Here is a 25,475-nt window from a genome sequence, read left to right on the forward strand (position 1 = left end):
GCAGAGCGGCACGCAGAGCGTGAGGCTGCGGAGCGAGAGCGGCAGGCAGCGCGTGAAGAGCGAGAGCGACAGGCAGACCGTGACTACCAGCTGCAGCTAGCTCAGCTCCGGCCCTCATCAGCCACATGTGACCTTCGAGACACCAAACTTCCAAAGGTCCGTGTTGAGGACTTCCCAGTGCTGGAGAAGGATGGAGACTTGGACTCTTTCTTGACTGCTTTTGAACGGACTTGCTTGCAGCACCATCTGGACAAGGACCAGTGGGCCAAATACCTGACCCCCCGTTTAAGGGGTAAGGCCCTGGATGTCCTTGGGGACTTGCCTGCTGAGGCAGATCAGGGCTACGACACCATCAAGCGGGCCCTGATCCAACAGTACAACCTCACTCCAGAGTCCTACCGCAAGAAGTTCCGGAGCCTACAGAAGGGACCAAAGGACTCCTGGGCTGACCACAGGCGGGCACTTGCCCGAGCTGCCGACCACTGGACCCAAGGCCTGCAGCTTTCCACCGGACCGGAGATCCTGGACTTGGTCATCACGGAGCAACTCTTGTGGAACTGCCCTGAGGATCTCCGCCAGTTCATCCGAGACCAGAAGCCAAAGGGGTCCACGGCTACAGCTGCCCTGGCCGATGACTACACCAACAATCGGGCTCCTGAAGCCAGGAGAGCGGCCACCAGCAGCACCTGGAGAGGGGGTAAGATGAATTCTGCGACTGCCCCACCTGCCCCTAGACTGCAGGGGGTGTCCCCCTCAACTCCCCTCTCCAGGCCCGTGGCAGAACCAAGACGGTGCCACCAGTGCAACCTACCTGGACACTTCAAGGCCATGTGCCCTCAGCGTCCCAAGGCCCCGGCTCCGTCCCCGTCCCAAGGGCCGCCCAAGGTGTATTGTGTGGGTGGGGGTGGTGGTAGGTCCCTGGACAGCTTCCAACCTGTCACCGTCGGCCGGTCTGTGACCATAGGACTGCGAGACAGCGCCTCGGAGGTGACTCTGGTGCGGCCTGAGATGGTGTCCCCCCAAGACTTGATCCCTGGAAAAACCCTCGCTGTCTCCGGGATTGGAGGCATTGACCCGGCGCTGCCTGTTGCTGACATTTATGTGGACTGGGGCGCAGGGCGAGGGGTGAGGGAGGTGGGGGTAACTGATCGGATCCCTGCAAACGTGCTACTTGGGACAGATTTGGGGCAGATAACCTCCCAGTTTGGGCCCCAACCAAGGGCTGAACCTTCAGCCCGCACTGACATGACTCCGGACAATGTTAATGTGTTATCTATGAATGATGTAAGGGAGGAGGGAGTGAACTCTGATATTTCTGCTTGCATAGACACCATAGACACACACACAGCTGCAGCTGTGACAGGGGAGGGGGTCAGAGAAAGGTGTGACAATGCCTCTACAAGTAATCAGCCTGTGAGCTGGGATCTGCTGCCCTCTGCAATGATAAGCAGAGAGCAGGGTGCTGCAGGGGGAGGACCAGTGTGTGGGGTGGGGGCTACCACAGCAAATGTGGGGTCCCCAGAGATTTCACAGCGGGGTTCTGTTGCTGCAGGAGGGGAACAGGCAGGTGAGATTGGGGCCGGTCCAGGAGCGGAAGTGCTCCCAGGTAAGATCTCGGTGCATGGTTCCCCCACAACCGGGGTGTCAGGAAGCCAGGTAGGTCTGCCTGAACCGGCGACTTGGTCAGGAACGGAGGAGGAGCAGGCACGACCCACGGTCGCAGCGGCTGTGGCCGCTGTCACCCGCAGTGGGAGTGCTGGAAGCCAAGGGGCCTCCCGGAGGTCCGATAGCTCTTCCCCTTCTGACCAAGTGGCAGCCGAGTCAGGTGGAGGCCAGGACACAGGTCCCGGGGTACTGACTGAAGATGTGACAGTCTCGTCGATTCTGGCCACATCTAGTCAGGGGTTTCAGGCAGCGTTAGAAGCTGACGACAGCCTGAAAGCTCTTAAGGAGCAGGCGGCACAGCCTCCCTCGGACTCGGACCCGGAGCGAGTGGTCTGGGACCAAGGACGGCTGTACCGGGCCACGGTCCAGCAGGGTTCACCGGAGGCGTGGCCCAGGGACCGACAGTTGGTGGTACCCTATCCGTTCCGGACGGAGTTGTTGCGGATCGCACATGAGATTCCGATGGCCGGACACCTAGGGATCGCTAAGACCAAGGCCAGGTTAAACCAGCATTTCTACTGGCCGAAAATGGGGGCCGATGTGGCTGCCTACTGCCGTTCGTGTGAAACCTGTCAGAGAGTGGGGAAGGCGGGGCCACGCCCCAAAGCCCCACTAGTATCTCTGCCCATCATCGATGAGCCTTTCAGGAGGGTGGCTGTGGATCTGGTCGGCCCGCTGGCCATCCCCAGCAGCTCCGGGAAACGCTTCATACTGACGGTAGTGGACTATGCCACCCGGTACCCAGAAGCAGTGGCCTTGTCGTCCATTCGGGCTGACAAGGTGGCCACCGCATTGCTGGAGATTTTCTCCTGAGTGGGTTTTTCCCAGGAAATGCTCACTGACCGGGGGACCCAATTCATGTCCCAGCTGATGGAGGCCCTCTGTAAGCAAGTCCAGGTGCGACATCTGGTGGCCAGCCCGTACCATCCACAGACTAATGGCCTGTGCGAGCGGTTCAATGGCACCTTAAAGCAGATGCTTAAGATGTTGGTCGACTCCCATGGGCGTGACTGGGAGCGGTATCTCCCACACCTGTTATTTGCTTACCGGGAGGTTCCACAGGCCTCAACAGGATTCTCACCGTTTGAGCTCCTGTACGGGCGACGTGTGCGGGGCCCCCTGGCTCTGGTGAAAGAGGCTTGGGAAGGGGATTTGGCCACCCCTGGAGTGTCGGTTATCGAGTATGTCATGCGCTTCCGGGACAAAATGCAGGCCTTGACGCAACTGGTACACGACAATATGGCTCAAGCCCAGGCCGATCAGAAGCGTTGGTACGACCAGAACGCTTGTGAGAGGACCTACCAAGTGGGTCAAAAGGTGTGGGTACTGGTCCCCGTACCACAGGACAAGCTTCAGGCAGCCTGGGAAGGCCCATACCTCGTGTACCAGCAGCTCAACCCTGTAACGTACCTGGTCACCCTGGACCCTGCCCGTGGAAGGCGGAAGCCCTTCCATGTGAACATGATGAAGGCACATCATGAGCGGGAGGCATGTGCGCTCCCCGTGTGCAACCTGCCCGAGGAGGGAGAAGCGGAAACCCTCTTGGATATGCTAGCCCAGGTTAGGGCAGGCGGATCCATTGAGGATGTGGAGGTTGGCCACCAGCTCTTGGAGGACCAACGGTCCCAGCTGTGGGCCACCCTACACCCCTTCCGGGGGTTGTTTACCAACCAGCCCGGAAGGACTGACTTGGCTGTCCATCACGTGGACACTGGGGATCATCCCCCGATCCGGCGTTCAGCATATCGGGTCTCCCTGGAGGTGCAGCAACACATGCGCCAGGAGATTGACGAGATGCTGAAGCTGGGGGTGATCCAGGCATCCAACAGCGCTTGGGCCTCGCCTGTAGTCCTCGTCCCTAAGAAGGACAGAACCACTCGGTTCTGCGTGGACTACAGGGGGCTCAATGCGGTCACGGTCGCCGATGCGTACCCAATGCCACGCATCGATGACCTGCTCGATCAGTTGGCCGGGGCTCAGTACCTGACCATCATGGATCTGAGCCGGGGATATTGGCAGATCCCCCTGACTCGCAAGGCCAGGGAACGCTCTGCCTTTATTACCCCATTTGGACTATACGAGTCCACGGTGATGCCATTCGGGATGAGGAATGCCCCTGCCACTTTCCAGCGGATGGTCAACACCCTGCTCAAGGGACTTGAAGGGTACGCGGCCGCGTACCTGGATGACATTGCCGTCTTCAGTCCCACCTGGGAAGATCACCTAGAGCATCTAGCACAGGTGCTCAGGCGGATCCACCGGGCAGGTTTGACCATCAAGCCGGGAAAGTGTCAGCTGGCCATGAGCGAGGTCCAGTACCTCGGTCACCGGGTAGGTGGGAGAACACTGAAGCCCGAGCCCGAGAAAGTGGAAGCCATCGCATCCTGGCCCACCCCCAGGACCAAGAAGCAGGTGATGTCCTTCTTGGGGACCGCTGGGTACTATAGGAGGTTTGTTCCATGCTATAGTAGCCTGGCAAAGCCCTTGACGGACCTCACCAAGAAGAAGCTGCCCTCTGCAGTCGATTGGACAATGGACTGCGAGACAGCCTTCCGGGCCCTAAAGGACGCCCTGTCCAGCCCGCCCGTGCTACAGGCAGCCGACTTCACGCGGCCGTTTGTAGTACAGACCGACGCCAGTGACTTCGGCCTCGGTGCGGTGCTCAGCCAGGTGGACTCTGCGAGCCAAGAGCACCCAGTCTTGTACCTGAGCAGGAAGCTGTTACCAAGGGAAGTTGCCTATTCCACGATGGAGAAGGAGTGCCTGGCCATAGTGTGGGCCCTGCAGCGTCTGCAACCCTATCTATACGGGCGCCACTTCATCGTGGAGACGGACCACAATCCCCTCAGCTGGTTGCACACCGTCTCTGGGACGAATGGGCGATTGTTGCGATGGAGCCTTGCGCTCCAGCAATACAACTTCACCATTCGCCACAAAAGGGGCCGTGACCACGGTAACGCAGACGGGCTGTCCCGACAAGGAGAGGTCGCGGACGGGCGCACGGGGGAACACCGGAGTGTGCTGCCCCCTAGCGCCCTCAAAAGGGGGGAGGTGTGAGGTAAATCCGGAGATATGACGATAAATCATGATATTCAAGTATGTCAGGAAGCCCTCTCCTGGTGTCACCCCCCCTTTCCTTCACACAACTGGTTTAGCAACAAACTCCATGGCCATGTCCTGTGATATGGAAATTAGGTGGCTTTAGGACAAAGGACACAGGATGACTCCCTGCCGTCACCCTGTAACAAGAGTTGTATCTCATTAGCAAGGCTATGGAACTAGCAGACAGAACGACTCCAGTAAAAAATGGTTCATATCTCGCAAGCCATATTTCCGATAAATATGGCAACCATAAAAATGGTGTCTCCGCATGTGGACGATGCCGGCACCCCCTTTTTATGGGAGCAGGACATTGGGAAATGCCCCAGGCGTGATATCAGCCAATGGGGAACTGGCAGACAGGTCATGAGTCCCCTCGTTCTGTAGCTAAATTCATAACTGTCACAATGAGAGCATTGGCGTCCGCCTACGACGCTCCCAGGCAAAGTTATGGCCAATATCCCCTTTGCTGGATAATTCTGATCCATGCAGGGGGAGTGGCAGTGCTTCCCTGTGAGGTCACTAAGGTAGGAGGGGACCTGGATCTGCCCAGGTTGATAACCCTACTTCGGCCATTTTCCAGTGTTCTTCTGCTCGGGGGCCTGGTTGGGAAAGACCTGTGAGGGAGTTCCTGGAAACCTGGTCTACAGCGCCCCCCTGTGGCCAGACGCAACAAGGTAACTGCTGGAACTGTGTATGCCTGTTTGTAACCCATGCTTTGATTGTAACTGTACTCTGACATATGTATATTCTGTAGATTCCCTATTGTATATATTGTAGTTCTAGTGTGCTTTAGGCTGATTAAATTATATAATTAATCTTGGGCTGTTCTGTTATCTCGATCTTGAATCCCACGTCTGTGTGTTCGGCTAATAGTTACCGTAAATCGGTTGGTGGCAGCGAATTGTGCCAAGGATTATTGTGGGGAGGCCAGTGAGATTCGGGGAGATTTTATATATTCCGCCCGCGGAGGTCGGGGGAATATATACCTTACTCTCACCGGGGACCCTTCAATAATCGGCATAAGTAGTATAGCGGCCTCCTTGCTTATCGTCGGGCAATTCCATAATTGGCCTGACTATAAGAGGGGCGCTAGAGAGCGCATCACGTGCTCTGTCTGTCGGTCGGGAGGTATAAAGGAGGGGTGACCCCCCACTTGTTACCCCCCGATTGTGACGTACTGGTAGCCAGCGCGGGGGATTTCTGAGTGACCCCCCCGGTGGTTTGTGACACTCTCCCCTTACAATAAAGAACCGGGACCCCCAACATAAACGTCTCAGGTACTTAGCTGCTGAGACGCAGGGCCATGTCCCTGGGGATGAGTGCTCCGGTCCAACAGAATCCTCAAGGGGCTGTGGATGGAGACCGGACTCCTGCCAGGCATGGAGACCGTGCTGGCTCCCACTTCAAGCCAGAGCCCAGAAGGGATGGTGAAGGAGCGCGGCATGTAAGGCTGCAGCCTTGTAAATCAACCTTAACAACACCGCCGACACAGTGGGGTGAGAAGGGACATGCCGGGAGTCCAGACATGGACCCGCTTTTCTTCAAACTCTTTCCAAAAGTCAAACAATCAGATGAGAATGCATGTGTGGATGTATTACCTCCTGAACACAAAGCAATAAACTGGTTACCAGGGGGTGTATAAGCTCAGAGGGAGGAGCTACACTTAAGTGTAGTACTTTGTGTGTCCTCCGGAGGCAGAAGCTAAACACCCATGGTCTGGGTCTCCCAAAGGAACGATAAAGAAAGCAAATTGTTTTTGTTATTTTGACCATTTCTCATTTTCAGAAAGAAGGGAATTTTGTTACTTACCGTAAATTCCTTTTCTTCTAGCTCTTATTGGGAGACCCAGACGATTGGGGTATAGCTACTGCCCTCTGGAGGCCACACAAAGCACTACATTAAAAGTGCAAGGCCCCTCCCCCTCTGGCTATACCCCCCCCGTGGTATCACGGGTTCTCCAGTTTTAGTGCCAAAGCAAGAAGGAGGAAGCCAATAACTGGTTTAAACAAATTAACTCCGAATAACATCGGAGAACTGAAAAACCGTTCAACATGAACAACATGTGTACCCGCAAACAACAAAAAAACATCCCGAAGGACAACAGGGCGGGTGCTGGGTCTCCCAATAAGAGCTAGAAGAAAAGGAATTTACGGTAAGTAACAAAATTCCCTTCTTCTTCAGCGCTCTATTGGGAGACCCAGACGATTGGGACGTCCAAAAGCTGTCCCTGGGTGGGTAAAGAAATACCTCATGTTAGAGCTGCAAAACATCCCTCCCCTACGGGGGTGTCACTGCCGCCTGCAGGACTCTTCTACCTAAGCTGGCATCCGCCGAAGCATAGGTATGCACCTGATAATGCTTGGTGAAAGTGTGCAGACTGGACCAGGTAGCTGCCTGGCACACCTGTTGAGCCGAAGCCTGGTGACGTAATGCCCAGGACGCACCCACGGCTCTGGTTGAGTGGGCTTTTAGCCCTGAAGGAACCGGAAGCCCCGCAGAACGGTAGGCCTCTAGAATTGGTTCTTTGATCCATCGAGCCAGGGTGGCTTTAGAAGCCTGCAACCCCTTGCGCGGACCAGCGACAAGGACAAAAAGTGCATCGGCACGGCGCATGGGCGCCGTGCGGGAAATGTAGATTCTGAGTGCTCTCACCAGATCTAGCAAACGTAAGTCCTTTTCATACCGGTGAACCGGATGAGGACAAAACGAAGGCAAGGATATATCCTGATTAAGATGAAAAGAGGATACGACTTTAGGGAGAAACTCCGGAATAGGGCGCAGCACTACCTTGTCCTGGTGGAACACCAGGAAGGGAGCCTTGGATGACAGAGCTGCCAGCTCAGACACTCGCCGAAGCGATGTGATCGCAACAAGAAACGCCACTTTCTGTGACAGCCGAGAAAAGGAAACTTCCTTCAGAGGCTCGAAGGGCGGCTTCTGGAGAGCAACTAGTACCCTGTTCAGATCCCATGGATCTAACGGCCGCTTGTACGGGGGCACAATATGACAGACCCCCTGCAGGAACGTGCGCACCTTAGAAAGACGTGCTAGACGCTTCTGAAAAAACACGGATAGTGCCGAAACTTGCCCTTTAAGGGAGCTGAGCGACAAGCCCTTTTCTAACCCCGATTGCAGGAAGGAAAGAAACTTGGGCAATGCAAATGGCCAGGGAGACACTCCCTGAGCAGAGCACCAGGATAAGAAAATCTTCCACGTTCTGTGGTAGATCTTAGCCGAATTCGACTTTCTAGCTTGTCTCATTGTGGCAACGACTCCTTGAGATAATCCTGCAGATGCTAGGATCCAGGACTCAATGGCCACACAGTCAGGTTCAGGGCCGCAGAATTCTGATGGAAAAACGGCCCTTGGGACAGTAAGTCTGGTCGGTCTGGCAGTGACCACGGTCGACCGATCGTGAGATGCCACAGATCCGGATACCACGACCTCCTCGGCCAGTCGGGAGCGACGAGTATGATGCGGCTGCACTCGGATCTGATCTTGCGTAGCACTCTGGGCAAGAGCGCCAGAGGCGGAAACACGTATGGGAGCTGAAACTGCGACCAATCTTGAACCAAGGCGTCTGCCGCCAGAGCTCTTTGATCGCGCGACCTCGCCATGAATGCCGGGACCTTGTTGTTGTGCCGGGATGCCATTAGGTCGACGTCCGGCACTCCCCAGCGGCGACAGATTTCCTGAAACACGTCCGGGTGAAGGGACCATTCCCCTGCGTCCATGCCCTGGCGACTGAGGAAGTCTGCTTCCCAGTTTTCTACGCCTGGGATGTGAACCGCGGATATGGTGGATGCTCTGTCCTCCACCCACATTAGAATGCGCCGGACTTCTTGGAAGGCTTGCCGACTGCGCGTCCCTCCTTGGTGGTTGATGTATGCCACCGCTGTGGAGTTGTCCGATTGGATTCGGATCTGCTTTCCTTCCAGCCACTGTTGGAAGGCCAGTAGAGCAAGATACACTGCTCTGATCTCCAGAACATTGATCTGAAGGGTGGACTCCTGCGGAGTCCACGTCCCCTGAGCCCTGTGGTGGAGAAATACTGCTCCCCACCCTGACAGACTCGCATCTGTCGTGACTACTGCCCAGGATGGGGGCAGGAAGGATCTTCCCTGAGACAATGAGGTGGGAAGGAGCCACCATTGTAGGGAGTCCTTGGCCGTCTGGGAAAGCGAGACTTTCCTGTCCAGGGACGTTGACTTCCCGTCCCATTGGCGGAGAATGTCCCATTGAAGTGGGCGCAGATGAAACTGCGCAAAGGGAACTGCTTCCATGGCTGCCACCATCTTCCCTAGGAAATGCATGAGGCGCCGCAAGGGATGCAACTGGCCCTGCAGAAGAGATTGCACCCCTGTCTGTAGTGACCGCTGCTTGTTTAGCGGAAGCTTCACTATCGCTGCTAGAGTATGAAACTCCATGCCAAGATACGTTAGTGATTGAGTCGGTGATAGGATCGACTTTGGAAAGTTGATGATCCATCCGAAAGACTGTAGGGTCTCCAGCGTAGCATTCAGGCTGTGCTGACATGCCTCTTGAGAGGGAGCTTTGACCAATAAATCGTCTAGGTAAGGGATCACCGAGTGTCCCTGAGAGTGCAAGACTGCTACCACCGCCGCCATGACCTTGGTGAAGACCCGTGGGGCTGTTGCCAGACCAAATGGCAGAGCTACGAACTGAAAATGGTCGTCTCCTATCACAAAACGTAGAAAACGTTGATGTTCTGTAGCAATTGGCACGTGGAGATAAGCATCTTTGATGTCTATTGAGGCAAGGAAGTCTCCTCTGGACATTGAGGCAATGACAGAACGCAGGGTTTCCATCCGGAACTTCCTGGCGTGCACATGTTTGTTGAGCCGTTTTAGGTCCAGAACAGGACGGAACGAGCCGTCCTTTTTTGGAACCACAAAGAGATTGGAGTAAAACCCTTGCCCTTGTTCCTGAGGAGGGACTGGGATCACCACTCCTTCCGCTCTTAGGGAGCCCACCGCCTGCAGCAGAGCATCTGCTCGGTCTGGATGTGGGGAGGTTCTGAAGAACCGAGCTGGAGGACGAGAATTGAACTCGATTCTGTACCCGCGAGACAAAATGTCCGTCACCCACCGGTCTTTGACCTGTGACATCCAAATGCCGGAAAAGCGGGAGAGCCTGCCCCCGACCGGCGATGCGGAGGGAGGGGGCTGGAAGTCATGAGGTAGCCGCTTTGGAAGCGGTACCTCCATTTGCTTTCTTGGGGCGCGTGTGAGCCCGCCACGAATCTGAGTTTCTTTGCGTCCTCTGAGTCCCTTTGGACGAGGTAAATGTTGTCTTGCCCGAACCTCGAAAGGACTGAAACCTCTGCTGCCACTTTTTCTGCTGAGGTTTGGTTGTTCTGGGTTGTGGTAAAGAGGAGTCTTTACCCTTAGACTGCTTAATGATATCAGCCAATGGCTCGCCAAACAGTCTATCTCTAGATAAAGGCAAACTGGTTAAACATTTTTTGGAACCAGCATCTGCTTTCCAGTCCTTTAACCACAAGGCTCTGCGCAAAACTACTGAATTGGCGGACGCCATTGAGGTGCGACTGGTAGATTCTAGGACCGCATTGATAGCGTAAGACGCAAACGCCGACATCTGCGTGGTAAGGTGCGCCACTTGCGGCACTGCTGGATGTATGATAGCATCCACTTTTGCTAAGCCAGCTGAAATAGCCTGGAGTGCCCATACGGCTGCGAATGCCGGAGCAAACGACGCGCCGATAGCTTCATAGACAGATTTTAACCAAAGGTCCATCTGTCTGTCATTGGCATCTTTAAGTGAAGCGCCATCCTCCACTGCAACTATGGACCTAGCTGCGAGTTTGGAAATCGGGGGGTCTACCTTTGGACACTGTGTCCAGCGCTTGACCACCTCAGGGGGGAAAGGGAAACGCGTATCTTTAGATCGTTTAGAGAAACGCCTTTCTGGGTGAGCGTCGTGCTTCTGGATTGATTCTCTGAAGTCAGCGTGATCCAACAAAGCACTCAATTTACGCTTGGGATAAAGGAAACGAAACTTCTCCTGCTCCGCAGCCGCCTCTTCTGCTGAAGGGGCTGGGGGAGAAATATCCAACAGCCTATTGATGGCTGAGATAAGGTCGTTTACCATGGCATCCCCATCAGGGGTATCCAGGTTGAGAGGGGTTCCAGGATAAGACTCCTGATCACTCTCATCAGACACATCACAGGGAGACTGATTGCGCTGAGACCCTGAGCAGTGTGATGACGTCGAGGGTCTTTCCCAGCGAGCTCGCTTAGGGTGGCTGGGGCTATCATCTGACTCATAATCCTCGGCCTGTGAAGCCGGGGACTCCCCTGTGGGCTGGATTAATTCCAAGTGAGGGGGACCTGAGGACAGAGGCCTCGCCGTGCCCAAAGACTGAGCCCCATGCATAGATTGCAAGGTTTCAAGTATTTTTGCCATAGAGACAGACATATTATCAGCAAAAACTGCAAAGTCTGTCCCTGTCACCGGGGCAGGACTTACAGGCGTCTCAGCCTGGGTCACTCTCCCTCCTGACTCCGGCTGGCGAAGCAGCACCGGGTCGGAGCATTGCACACAATGGGGGTCATCGGAGCCTGCTGGTAGATTAGCCCCACATGCAGCACACGCAGTATACACAGCCCTAGCCTTGGCAGCCTTGCGTTTTGAGGATGGCATGTTGTTGCTTCCACAGAGTGATCTGGGAGATGCAGCCAGAAGCGACCTTACAGTGCAAGAAATACAATATCTCTATATCCTACACAGTACACCAATACACCGTGAGGCACTAGAGGGACCAGCACAGAAAAATCGCTTACCGCCCGCTTAAAAAGCGGGTGTGTGGTCGCCAGATAGCCCCTAGTCCAGGTCTCCCAGAGCCTTGCGTCCTTCCTCCAGCCAGACTGCATGTAATGGCTGCCGGCGTCCTGAGAGAGAAGGGGGGCGGGCCCTGGGCGTTCCTGGCTAAGAGCGGGAAGCCTGCTTCCCTCTGTGCCTAGTGTGAGGGCTGGAGCATGTAAATCAGGCTCCAGCCCTCGTCGCTGCTAGCGAACAGCGTCTCTCCCCTACCCTGAATGACAGGGTGGGGGCGGGAACGAATCGGAGCTGCCGGCGTCCTAGGCCCAAAAAGCCGGGGACTCAATTTATAACCGCCGCCGCCGTAAAAGCGCGGACGGCGGATCCCCGGCGCACCACAAGTCACAGCAGCGCCGCCCGGTCCAGAGAGGGTCGGCGCTGCGTTCCCATACACAAACAATCCCCCAGTAATCTGTAGGGACACTAGCTCCAACGTTGCGGTCCCCGGCGCACTACAACACCCAGCCAGCCCGGAGTGTGTCTGTGCCTGCCGGGGACACAGAGTACCTGTATGATGCAGGGCCTGTCCCTGATCGTACTCCTGCTCCGTCTCCATCAGGTTCTAATGGGTCTGTGGATGGAGCCCGGCGTCAGAGCTGAGAGGCCGGCAGGATCCCACTTCCACAGAGCCCTACCAGGGGATGTGGAAGGAAAACAGCATGTCAGGCTCCAGCCCTGTACCAGCAATAGGTACCTCAACCTTACAACACCATCCAGGGGTGAGAAGGGAGCATGCTGGGGACACTATATGTGTCCTCTTTTCTTCCATCCGAAATAGTCAGCAGCTACTGCTGACTAAAATCTGTGGAGCTATGCATGGAATGTCTGACCTCCTTCGCACACAAAGCTAAAACTGGAGAACCCGTGATACCACGGGGGGGGTATAGCCAGAGGGGGAGGGGCCTTGCACTTTTAATGTAGTGCTTTGTGTGGCCTCCAGAGGGCAGTAGCTATACCCCAATCGTCTGGGTCTCCCAATAGAGCGCTGAAGAAATACAAAATGTATTGCTTGGAAATTCGGAACCGTTGTCAGTTTATAAAATAAAAGAACAATTACATTTCACTCAAAAATATAAAGAGAAAGAAGGGAATTTTGTTTACTTACCGTAAATTCCTTTTCTTCTAGCTCCAATTGGGAGACCCAGACAATTGGGTGTATAGCTTCTGCCTCCGGAGGCCACACAAAGTATTACACTTAAAAGTGTAAAGCCCCTCCCCTTCTGCCTATACACCCCCCCGTGCATCACGGGCTCCTCAGTTTTGGTGCAAAAGCAGGAAGGAGGAAACTTATAAATGGGTCTAAAGTAAATTCACTCCGAAGGAAGTTCGGAAAACTGAAAACCATTCAACATGAACAACATGTGTACACAAAGAACAACAGCCCGAAGGGGAAAGGGGCGGGTGCTAGGTCTCCCAATTGGAGCTAGAAGAAAAGGAATTTATGGTAAGTAAACAAAATTCCCTTCTTTGTCGCTCCATTGGGAGACCCAGACAATTGGGACGTCCAAAAGCAGTCCCTGGGTGGGTAAAATAATACCTCGTAATAGAGCCGTAAAACGGCCCCTTCCTACAGGTGGGCAACCACCGCCTGAAGGACTCGTCTACCTAGGCTGGCATCTGCCGAGGCATAGGTATGCACCTGATAGTGTTTCGTGAAAGTGTGCAGGCTCGACCAGGTAGCCGCCTGACACACCTGCTGAGCCGTAGCCTGGTGCCGCAAAGCCCAGGACGCACCCACGGCTCTGGTAGAATGGGCCTTCAGCCCTGAGGGAACCGGAAGCCCAGAAGAACGGTAGGCTTCGAGAATTGGTTCCTTGATCCACCGAGCCAGGGTTGATTTGGAAGCCTGTGACCCTTTACGCTGGCCAGCGACAAGGACAAAGAGTGCATCCGAGCGGCGCAGGGGCGCCGTACGAGAAATGTAGAGTCTGAGTGCTCTCACCAGATCCAACAAGTGCAAATCCTTTTCACATTGGTGAACTGGATGTGGACAAAAAGAAGGTAAGGAGATATCCTGATTGAGATGAAAGGGGGATACCACCTTAGGGAGAAGAAGGGAATTTTGTTACTTACCGTAAATTCCTTTTCTTCTAGCTCTTATTGGGAGACCCAGACGATTGGGACGATTGGGGTATAGCTACTGCCTCCGGAGGCCACACAAAGCACTACACTAAAAAGTGCAAGGCCCCTCCCCTTCTGGCTATACCCCCCCGTGGTATCACGGGTTCTCCAGTTTTAGTGCCAAAGCAAGAAGGAGGAAGCCAATAACTGGTTTAAACAAATTAACTCCGAGTAACATCGGAGAACTGAAAAACCGTTCAACATGAACAACATGTGTACCCGCAAACAACAAAAACATCCCGAAGGACAACAGGGCGGGTGCTGGGTCTCCCAATAAGAGCTAGAAGAAAAGGAATTTACAGTAAGTAACAAAATTCCCTTCTTCAGCGCTCTATTGGGAGACCCAGACGATTGGGACGTCCAAAAGCTGTCCCTGGGTGGGTAAAGAAATACCTCATGTTAGGGCTGCAAAACAGCCCTCCCCTACGGGGGTGTCACTGCCGCCTGCAGGACTCTTCTACCTAAGCTGGCATCCGCCGAAGCATAGGTATGCACCTGATAATGCTTGGTGAAAGTGTGCAGACTGGACCAGGTAGCTGCCTGGTACACTTATTGAGCCGAAGCCTGGTGTCGTAATGCCCAGGACGCACCCACGGCTCTGGTTGAGTGGGCTTTTAGCCCTGAAGGAACCGGAAGCCCCGCAGAACGGTAGGCCTCTAGAATTGGTTCTTTGATCCATCGAGCCAGGGTGGCTTTAGAAGCCTGCAACCCCTTGCGCGGACCAGCGACAAGGACAAAAAGTGCATCGGAACGGCGCATGGGCGCCGTGCGGGAAATGTAGAGTCTGAGTGCTCTCACCAGATCTAACAAACGTAAGTCCTTTTCATACCGGTGAACCGGATGAGGACAAAAGGAAGGCAAGGATATATCCTGATTAAGATGAAATGAGGATACGACCTTAGGGAGAAACTCCGGAATGGGGCGCAGCACTACCTTGTCCTGGTGGAACACCAGGAAGGGAGCCTTGGATGACAGAGCTGCCAGCTCAGACACTCGCCGAAGCGATGTGATCGCAACGAGAAACGCCACCTTCTGCGACAGGCGAGAAAGGAAACTTCCTTCAGAGGCTCGAAAGGCGGCTTCTGGAGAGCAACTAATACCCTGTTGAGATCCCATGGATCTAACGGCCGCTTGTACGGGGGTACGATATGACAGACCCCCTGTAGGAACGTGCGCACCTTAGAAAGACGTGCTAGACGCTTCTGAAAAAAACACGGATAGTGCCGAGACTTCCCCCTTAAGGGAGCCGAGCGACAAGCCCTTTTCTAACCCCGATTGCAGGAAGGAAAGAAAAGTAGGCAATGCAAATGGCCAGGGAGACACTCCCTGAGCCGAGCACCAGGTTAAGAAAATCTTCCACGTTCTGTGGTAGATCTTAGCAGAGGTGGACTTCCTAGCCTGTTTCATGGTGGCAACGACCCCTTGGGATAATCCTGAAGACGCTAGGATCCAGGACTCAATGGCCACACAGTCAGGTTCAGGGCCGCAGAATTCCGATGGAAAAACGGCCCTTGGGACAGTAAGTCTGGCCAGCCTGGTAGTGACCACGGTCGGCCGACCGTGAGATGCCACAGATCCGGGTACCACGATCTCCTCGGCCAGTCTGGGGCGACGAGTATGACGCGGCTGCAATCGGATCTGATTTTTTGCGCAGTACTCTGGGCAAGAGTGCCAGAGGTGGAAACACATATGTGAGCCGGAACTGCGACCAATCTTGCACTAAGGCGTCTGCCGCCAGAGCTCTGTGATCGCGCGATCGTGCCATAAATGCCGGGACCTTGTTGTTGTGGCGAGACGCCATTAGGTCGACGTCCGGCACCCCCCAGCGGCGACAGATTTCCTGAAACACGTCCGGGTGAAGGGACCATTCCCCTGCGTCCATACCCTGGCGACTGAGGAAGTCTGCTTCCCAGTTTTCTACGCCCGGGATGTGAACTGCGGATATGGTGGATGCTGTGTCCTCCACCCACATGAGGATTCGCCGGACTTCCTGGAAGGCTTGCCGACTGCGCGTCCCTCCTTGGTGGTTGATGTATGCCACCGCTGTGGAGTTGTCCGACTGGATTCGGATCTGCTCTCTTTCTAGCCACTGCTGGAAAGCTAGTAGGGTAAGATACCCTGCCCCGATTTCCAGAACATTGATCTGAAGGGTGGACTCCTGCTGAGTCCACGTCCCCTGAGCCCTGTGGCGGAGACAAACTGCTCCCCACCCTGACAGACTCGTATCTGTCGTGACCACTGCCCAGGATGGGGGTAGGAAGGATCTTCACTGTGACAATGAGGTGGGAATAAGCCACCATTGCAGAGAGTCCTTGGCCGTCTGGGAAAGGGAGACTTTCCTGTCCAGGGAGGTTGACTGCCCGTCCCATTGGCGGAGAATGTCCCCTTGCAGTTGGCGCAGATGAAACTGCGCAAAGGGAACTGCCTCCATGGCTGCCACCATCTTCCCTAGGAAGTGCATGAGGCGCCTTAAGAGGTGCGACTGGCCTTGAAGGAGAGACTGCACCTCTGTTTGCAGTGAACGCTGCTTGTTCAGCGGAAGCTTCACTATCGCTGATAGAGTGTGAACTCCATGCCGAGATACGTTAGTGATTGAGTCGGTGACCGATTTGACCTTGCCAAATTGATGATCCACCCGAAAGTCTGGAGAGTCTCCAGCGTAACATTCAGGCTGCGTTGTCATGCCTCGAGGGAGGGTGCTTTGACGAGTAGATCGTCCAAGTAAGGGATCACCGGGTGTCCCTGAGAGTGCAAGACTGCTACCACTGCTGCCATGACCTTGGTGAACACCCGTGGGGCTGTCGCCAGACCGAATGGCAGAGCTACGAACTGAAGATGGTCGTCTCCTATCACAAAACGTAGAAAACGTTGGTGCTCCGTAGCAATTGGCACGTGGAGATAGGCATCTTTGATGTCTGTTGAGGCAAGGAAGTCTCCTCGAGACATTGAGGTAATGACGGATCGGAGGGATTCCATCCGGAACCGCCTGGCGTTCGCATGCTTATTGAGCAGTTTTAGGTCCAGAACAGGACGGAAGGAGCCGTCCTTTTTTTGGAGCCACAAAGAGATTGGAGTACAAACCCTCGCCCTCGTTCCTGAGGGGGGACAGGGATCACCACTCCTTCTGCTCTTAGAGCGTCCACCGCCTGCAGCAGGGCATCTGCTCGGTGGGGAGGTGGGGCCGTTCTGAAGAATGGAGTCGGAGGACGAGAACAGAACACTGTCCTGTGCACGTGAGCACAATGTCCGTCACCCACCGGTCTGTGACCTGTGGCAGCTAAATGTCGCCAAAGGCGGGGGAGTCTGCCATCAACCGCGGATGCGGAGAGAGAGAGAGAGCTGAGAGTCATGAGGAGACCGCCTTGGTAGCGGTTCCTCCGGCTGCCTTCCTTGGGCGTGATTGAGCCCGGCCGGAATCTGAGCCCGTCTGAGGTTTTGTAGCCCTTTTGCACGAGGACAATTGGGACCTGCCCGAGCTTGGGAAGGACCGAAACCTCGACTGTACTTTTAGGACAGCATTAATAGGGTAAGTCGCAGTGCAGACATTGCGGAGTTACGGACGCCTCTGCGGTACAGATGTACATGTGCTCAAGGCCAGCTGCGCAAGAACAGCTGAAAAGGTTAGGTTGCCTATACGGCTGTGAATGCCGGAGCAACCGACACGCCGATAGCCTCCTAGACAGATTTCAACCAGAGTCCATCTGTCTGTGAATGGCATCTTTAAGTGAAGCCCCATCTCCAGTGCAACTATGGCTCTAGACGCAAGCCTGGAGATTGGAGAATCCACCTTTGGACCCTGGGTCCAGCGCTTGACCACGTCAGGGGAAAAGGGATAACGTGTATCTTAAAAACGTTTTGAGAAGACGCTTATCTGGTAAGCGTGGTGTTTCTGGACTGCTTCTCTGAAGTCAGCGTGGCCAGAAAAATACTCAATATCCGTTTGAGATACTGAAAAGGGACTTCTCCTGCTGTGAAGCTGACTCCTCCACTGGGGGAGCTGAGGGAGAAAGATCCAACCTTCCATTGATGGACGCTATAGGATCATTCCGTATGGCGTTACCATCCGGTGTATCCGGATTGATATCGATGTCAGGATCAAAGTCCTGGAGAGCTGCCTTATCATACAGAGAGTCCTCCTGGGACCCCCCCGTTCCAAATGAGGTTGGTCAGGAAGATTGCCCATGGCTTGTCTGGACTGCAAGTCTCTATCTTATGACAATATATCTGTCGAAACTGCAACTCCGTCCCTGTCCTTGGACAGGGATGACAGGTGGTTTCTTTGGCCACGACTAGTAGAGACCCCGGCAGACGAAGTGCTAGAGACCCCGGCAGACGAAGTGCTACAGGGGAGCATGCACACAATGGGACGGTGTCATGAACAGCATCCCATGTAGTTAAAATAGCACTGAAAATCTGTGTTGCTTTTTTGCCGCTGCCAACTAGCCATCTAGAAGTATATAGCCAAGAGTGGTGACCGTACAGTGCAATGTATAGCATACAAGCATAAAGTACAAATGAACACTGCAGCACAAGCAATACAAGCAGCATAGAAGCCTGTGCCCTGGCACCTCTGCTCTTCTGCTGCTGTAGACTAGTCATCTAGGGGAATATAGCCCAGAAGAGTGACCATACAGTGCGATGCATAGCATACAAGCACAAGTACAAATGCACACTGCAGCCCATGCAAAACAAGCAGCATAGAAAAAAAAAAAAAAACCTGTGCCCCAGCACCCTTGGTTTTCTGCTGCTGTAGTCTAGCCATTCCAGGAGAATATAGCTAAGACTAGCGACTGTACAGTGCAGTGTATAGCTTACAAGCATAAACACAAATGAACACTTCAGTACGTGCAATACAAGCAGCATAGAAAGCCTGTGCCTTAGCACACCTGCTTTCCTGCTGCTGATGTGTCGCTCTCCAAGCGGGCATATAGCGACCTATGCAGTTAAAATACACATGTACACACTGCAGTATATATTGGGGTCAGCACTATGTGTGCCGCTTACCGCCCGCCTATAAGCGGGTGTATGGTCGCCACCGTCCTGCCTGGTTGCCGAAAGTCCGAGCTCGGACTGCAGTAATGGCTGCCGGCGTCTTCCCCAGCTCGTGTGAGGAGGGGCGGGCCGTGGGCGTGCCCCAAGTCAGAGCGGGAATCCGGCGTCCGACAGTGTGCAGTGAGAGGGCTGGAGCATGTAAATAAGGCTCCAGCCCTCGGCGCTGCTGATTGCTCAGCGTCTGTCCCCTACCCTGATTGACAGGGTGGGGGCGGGAACGAAGCGGCACTAGGCCGCAGAAGCCGGGGACTGGATTTATAAGCGCCGCCGCCGTAAAAGCGCGGTCGGCGCCCAGTCCCCGGCGAACTACAAGTCCCAGCCGCGCCGCCGCTCCCGGAGCGTCCGGCGCGGTAGTTCCCAATACACAAAGTCACTCAGCAAAGCTGCAGTGACTGTAACCCTTTACTGTCCCCGGCGCACTAGCACACCCAGCAAGTCTGGAGTGTGCTGTGCCTGTGTGTACGGGGACACAGAGTACCTGTAATGGTGCAGGGCCATGTCCCTGAACGGTACTCCAGCTCCGTATCCAGCAGGTTCAAATGGGTCTGTGGATGGAGCCCGGCGTCAGAGCTTTGAGGCCGGCAGGATCCCACTTCCTCAGAGCCCCCCAGGGGGATGTGGAAGGAAAGCAGCATGTGGGCTCCAGCCTCCGTACCAGCAATAGGTACCTCAACCTTACAACACCATCCACGGGTGAGAAGGGAGCATGCTGGGGGCCCTATATGGGCCCTCTTTTCTTCCATCCGAAATAGTCAGCAGCTACTGCTGACTAAAATCTGTGGAGCTATGCATGGATGTCTGACCTCCTTCGCACAAAGCTTGAAAACTGGAGAACCCGTGATACCACGGGGGGGTATAGCCAGAAGGGGAGGGGCCTTGCACTTTTTAGTGTAGTGCTTTGTGTGGCCTCCGGAGGCAGTAGCTATACCCCAATCGTCCCAATCGTCTGGGTCTCCCAATAGAGCGCTGAAGAAATTCCGGAACCGGACGCAGAACCACCTTGTCCTGGTGAAACACCAGGAAAGGAGCTTTGCATGACAGCGCTGCTTGCTCAGACACTCTCCGAAGTGATGTGACTGCCACCAGGAAGGCCACCTTCTGCGAAAGGCGTGAAAGAGAAATATCCTTCATTGGCTCGAAGGGTGGTTTCTCAAGAGCCATCAGCACCCTGTTCAGATCCCAGGGTTCTAACGGACGCTTGTAAGGAGGGACTATGTGACAAACCCCCTGCAGGAACTTGCGTACCTTTGGAAGTCTGGCTAGGCGCTTCTGAAAAAACACAGAGAGCACTGAGACTTGTCCCTTAAGGGAGCCGAGCGACAAACCCTTTTCCAATCCGGATTGAAGGAAGGAAAGAAAAGTGGGCAAGGCAAATGGCCAGGGAGTAAAACCCTGATCAGAGCACCAGGATAAGAAGATCCTCCACGTCCTGTGGTAGATCTTGGCGGACGTTGGTTTCCTGGCCTGTCTCATAGTGGCAATGACCTCTTGAGATAACCCTGAAGACGCTAGGATCCAGGACTCAATGGCCACACAGTCAGGTTGAGGGCCGCAGAATTCAGATGGAAAAACGGCCCTTGAGACAGCAAGTCTGGTCGGTCTGGTAGTGCCCACGGTTTCATTCACTATGGCGTCTCCTTCTGGTGTATCTAGGTTGAGAGCGGCTTCAGGATCAGAATCCTGATCTGCCACCTCCGCTTCATCCTCTAGAGAATCCTCCTGCTGAGACCCTGAGCAGTGTGATGAAGTCGAGGGAAGCTCCCAGCGAGCCCGCTTAGGCGGTCTGCATGTGTGCCTCCTTCGCACAAAGCATAAAAACTGAGGAGCCCGTGATGCACGGGGGGGTGTATAGGCAGAAGGGGAGGGGCTTTACACTTTTAAGTGTAATACTTTGTGTGGCCTCCGGAGGCAGAAGCTATACACCCAATTGTCTGGGTCTCCCAATGGAGCGACAAAGAAAATCAGAAAAACTGACAATTTGGAAGTGGTCCCTTAATTTTTGGCAGAGCTGTGTTTGTACTTTTTTGGGCCACTTAAGGGCAGTGATGAAAACCGGTCAATTATACAGGTTTAGGAGGAATTAACATTGCACAGCATCTCATGAAGAATGTAAAAGTTAGCCTCAAAACTGAGCTATACAGAGAGCTCTCATGCAGTTGACCTCGACATCACTTTAGCGAGGGGCAGACCATCTGTTTTGAGTCAAAGCCCCCCACACAGAATAACATTGCCAAACCCATCAATATCAGTGGGATCAGCAGATAGACCGTGTACAAGGGAGGAAAGGAAGGCGCGCCCCTCGCCTGTGTACAAGGGAGGAAGGGAAGGCGCCCCTCGCCTGTGTGCAAGGGAGGAAGGGAAGGCGCCCCTCGCCTGTGTGCAAGGGAGGAAGGGAAGGCGCCCCTCGCCTGTGTGCAAGGGAGGAAGGGAAGGCGCCCCTCGCCTGTGTGCAAGGGAGGAAGGGAAGGCGCCCCTCGCCTGTGTGCAAGGGAGGAAGGGAAGGCGCCCCTCGCCTGTGTGCAAGGGAGGAAGGGAAGGCGCCCCTCGCCTGTGTGCAAGGGAGGAAGGGAAGGCGCCCCTCGCCTGTGTGCAAGGGAGGAAGGGAAGGCGCCCCTCGCCTGTGTGCAAGGGAGGAAGGGAAGGCGCCCCTCGCCTGTGTGCAAGGGAGGAAGGGAATGCGCCCCTCGCCTGTGTGCAAGGGAGGAAGGGAAGGCGCCCCTCGCCTGTGTGCAAGGGAGGAAGGGAAGGGGCCCCTCGCCTGTGTACAAGGGAGGAAGGGAAGGCGCCCCTCGCCTGTGTACAAGGGAGGAAGGGAAGGCGCCCCTCGCCTGTGTACAAGGGAGGAAGGGAAGGCGCCCCTCGCCTGTGTACAAGGGAGGAAGGGGAAGGCGCCTCGTCTGTGTACAAGGCAGGAAGGAAAGACGCCTCCTGACTCTCTCCCCTTCCCTTCGACAATGTTGGGAGAGTAGGATCCGGCTCGTTCAGTGTTTGACATCTGCACTATGGGTCATATCAGAGCCTTGTGTTTGCCAATAGCAGTGTTTCCAAAGCAACTCCTACCGATGTTTTGCAGGATCTCCAGTAATTTATCCCGCTTTCCAAACTCGTCCACCTCAATTATCTGCTGTTCGACGTCACTGCAGGCGCCACCCACTAGTCCGACCACCACAAACAAGTAATCCGGCTTTAAAATTTCCCTAGAAAGCCTGAGGGGGGAAAAAAAAAAAAAAAAAAAAAAATCAGGATTGTTAAAACGCCTGCAGCGCTATAGGCTACAGTGACTTCTGGTGGAGAGTGGAGCAGCGGTGCGGCCGTTCTTACTGCTGGATGGCTGTGGGGAACGTAGCACTGAACATCAGCGTTTGCCTTTCTTCTTTGCTCGGCATTCCTGGACTATGCATCAACTTATACACAACCTCTTTGAAGCCCATGTCCAGCATCCTATCGGCTTCATCAAGAACGAGGAATTTCACTTTGCTTAAACCGATCTGTAAAGAAACATGAGAATCAGCTGCGGGTGGGGGGGGTTTAGGCTATATGTGTAGTTTTTTTTCTGCACACAAGCTGCACCTTATCATGGAGAGCCTGGAAATGTAAATAAACACCCTACTTGTAATGATGGTGCGTTTTTACCACGGTTTCACTAATGCATTTTTCTTTAAAGGAGAAAAAAATATAGGATAGGATAATTGATAGCTAGGATAGAAAGAAAGAACATAGAATAAGAAAGAAAAGAATAGCTCGATAAGAGCGATAACTACCTTGGTCAGCTGGTTTTCTTAAATTTTTTGGAGGGGTAAAAAAAATGATGTGGGGTCCCTCCCATTTTTCATATCCAGCGCAGGAGCAACAGCAGCAACCCTCAACTGTCTGCTGTACCTTGGCTGCACCCAACTCTTCCCGGTGCCCTGGTGTGGTGGCAATCGAGGTAATGAGGAGTTAATGGAAGCCCACAGCTGCCACTATGTCCTAGATTAGGGATGCCAGTCGTCTATGAGACCCCGTCCCCACCACTAATCTGTAAGTGAAAGTAAACAACCCAAAAATCCTTTACTTGGAATAAAATACAAAAAGCCCCCTTTTTCACCACTTTACAAACCCCCCAAACACCCTTGCAGATCTGAAGTAATCCACATGAGGTCCCACGGCGATTCAGCTCTTCCACATCCCTGTCCTGTCACAGTGAGCGTCAGAGCATGACTGCCCGCTGTGAGTGCAGAGAGCCACAGGAGACAGTGATCAGAATAAATTCGGGTGAACCCCTGACGTCACAGCTGCGGACCTCGCAGTACGGCTTGTGTCGCGGCAGTGACGTTATAGCCTGTGAGGCTCAGGCCGCGATTGAAGTGAGCCATGCGATCAGCAGTGACGTCACTCAGGTGAGTCCTCCACCTGCTGCTCACTTCAGTCGCGGCCTGATTTGCGGTCACATGCTGTGACCGAAAATCACCTGAGTGACGGCACTACTCATCACGCAGTTCATGTCACTCGGGTGAATTGCTGTCACGGGTGGCCACGGCTAATCTGAGTAACGTCACCGCTGACAGCGCGGCTCACTTCAGTTGCTGCGTGGAGCTCACTGCAGGTATTCATGTTCAATGGCGCTCCCTGTGAGCGTCAGATGTGGTGCTGGAAGCGTTGTGGGGCCTCGTGTGGATTACGTCGGACTTGAAGGGGTGTTATTGGGGTTAATAAAGTGGTGAAAGGGGGTGTTTTTTTTGTCTTATTTCAAATAAAGTATTTTTGGGGTGTTTGCGTTTATCTACTTTCGCTTACAGATTAGTAATGGGGGTCTCAAATGCCTGATATGATTAATCTAGGACTCAGTGGCAGCTATGGGCTGCCATTACCTGTATATTACCCAGATTGCCACCACACCAGGGAAATTGGGAAGAGCTGGGTAAAGTGCCGGGACAGTCACATCTCATGGATGAAGCAATTCCGGGTGGCTGCTGGCTGATATTTTTAGGCTGGGGAGAGCCTAATAACCAGTGGCATCCCCAGCCTGAGAATACCAGCCCCCAGTTGTGGGGCTTTATCTTGACTAGATATCAAAATTGGGGGAAACAAATGCTTTTTTTTTTAAATTTATTATACTGTATGATTATAGACCGGCTCACCGGCGTCTGATTGGTTGCAGTCAGACAGCTGTCACTCAGCATGGGGTTGGATCTGACTGCAACCAGACACTGGTGGTTGGGAGAAGCAGTGAATATGTATGAGCCTAATGAGCAGTTCCAGAAGAAGAATGAGAGGCCGAGTGAGCAGTGTGAAAGCCACGCCTGTATGAAGCGCTTGGAGAGAATGAATTTATCCTGGAACAATGTGGGTGACCTGTTTTTTTGTGTGGCAAAAACGCTAGTAAAACGCATGCAAAACGCACAAATTTGGTAGCTTGTGGTTTTCCTTGCATTTTTCATCCCCTCATTAATTTTATTTTTTTTTTAAAAAAACATTTAATTTTATTAGAACATAAAATCATATTACAACATATTTGGTTGAACAGTGATAATTAATTTCAATCGGTGACAATGCAAGAAGAATTAACATGCTGCTGCTTTTTTGTCAAGAGGTTTTGACAAACTGCAGAGAAAAAAACTGCAACTGAATTCTCAAATTTTGCTGGGAAATCAAAAGTCAGAACTTAACAAAACTGCACCAAAAAAAAAAAAAAGGAGGGGTCACAGAAGGCAGGGGCAATGCTGTGTGCCGGGGCTGTGCGGCTCTGTGGGCGACGCACAGGCCATTCTGAAGGTGTCGGCGGTGACTGCTTCAGATAATGGCAGCCGGACTCTGCGCATGTGGAGCTGGAGCTTTTGTTGCAAGCTCTTATCTGCGCACGCATCGACTCTGGGCACCATTTCAAGTCCACTCTGCCGACATCTTTAGAATGGCCCCGGCACAGGAGCGGCCCCCGGCACAGGAGCGGCGTCGCTGCCCGCAGTGAGCATCTGGGCCCCCTCTGCACCGCCCGCAGCATTGTCGTACTCAAGCACCGCCCCTGCCTCCTGTGAACCCCCCCCTTGCTAAGACGGATTATAAAATGGACCCCATATACTTTTATTTTTTTCCTTTAAATTTGGGGTGCGTCTTATAAAACGAAAAATACGGTAAGTGCAAGTGAGAAATTCAAATTAATAAAAGGAACAGAAAACCCACCTTTTCTTTTTCGATCACGTCCATTAACCTTCCAGGCGTCGCACAGAGAACGTTACACCCTTGAAAAATCTGCCGCAAGGAATGAGACGTCTGCGTTCCTCCGTAGATCACCACTGGACGCACGATCGTTCTGAATTAAAGAGGACAGAATCAGTGTTATCTTCTACATTTTTCGCCTCCTCATCAGCATTGAAAGCCCTCGGCCTGATGGCATTTAAACGACTACTCGTTGGACGTACCCGTATGCAAACTTTCGTGCATCGAGGTAAATCTGATTGATCAGCTCTCTGGTGGGTGCGACAATTATCGCTTCAGGCTCCTGCACTGGTGTAAATTGACTCGATGCAACTCCGTTTTTCATCATATGAGCCAAAATGGGCAACAGAAAAGCCGCCTGTGATAAAGGAAAAATAGTCTGTAAGAAAAGGTCAATCATATTTGCGGACGTTGAGAAATTGAGCTCATCTGGCCCCGGCAGAGCGGCCGTAGAGAATGGCCCACAACACATCGCTCGT

At 53.7% G+C, this 25,475-nt stretch overlaps 1 protein-coding gene across 9 annotated transcripts in view; it reads right to left on the reverse strand.

Annotated features, from left to right (window-relative positions):
* DDX4 (DEAD-box helicase 4) overlaps positions 1 to 25,475 on the reverse strand; it is a 388,261-nt gene that overhangs the window by 55,341 nt on the left and 307,445 nt on the right. For all 9 annotated transcript variants that reach the window (XM_075328899.1, XM_075328957.1, XM_075328939.1 and 6 more), the window contains 4 exons: positions 25,200 to 25,354; positions 24,961 to 25,090; positions 22,123 to 22,289; positions 21,862 to 22,007 (listed from right to left, as the gene is read on the reverse strand). In XM_075328899.1, coding sequence (XP_075185014.1) covers positions 21,862 to 22,007; positions 22,123 to 22,289; positions 24,961 to 25,090; positions 25,200 to 25,354 — 598 coding nt within the window. The remainder of the gene's footprint in view (positions 1 to 21,861; positions 22,008 to 22,122; positions 22,290 to 24,960; positions 25,091 to 25,199; positions 25,355 to 25,475) is intronic.

Source organism: Anomaloglossus baeobatrachus, chromosome 1 (assembly GCF_048569485.1).
Source record: "Anomaloglossus baeobatrachus isolate aAnoBae1 chromosome 1, aAnoBae1.hap1, whole genome shotgun sequence".
NCBI lineage: Eukaryota > Metazoa > Chordata > Amphibia > Anura > Aromobatidae > Anomaloglossus > Anomaloglossus baeobatrachus.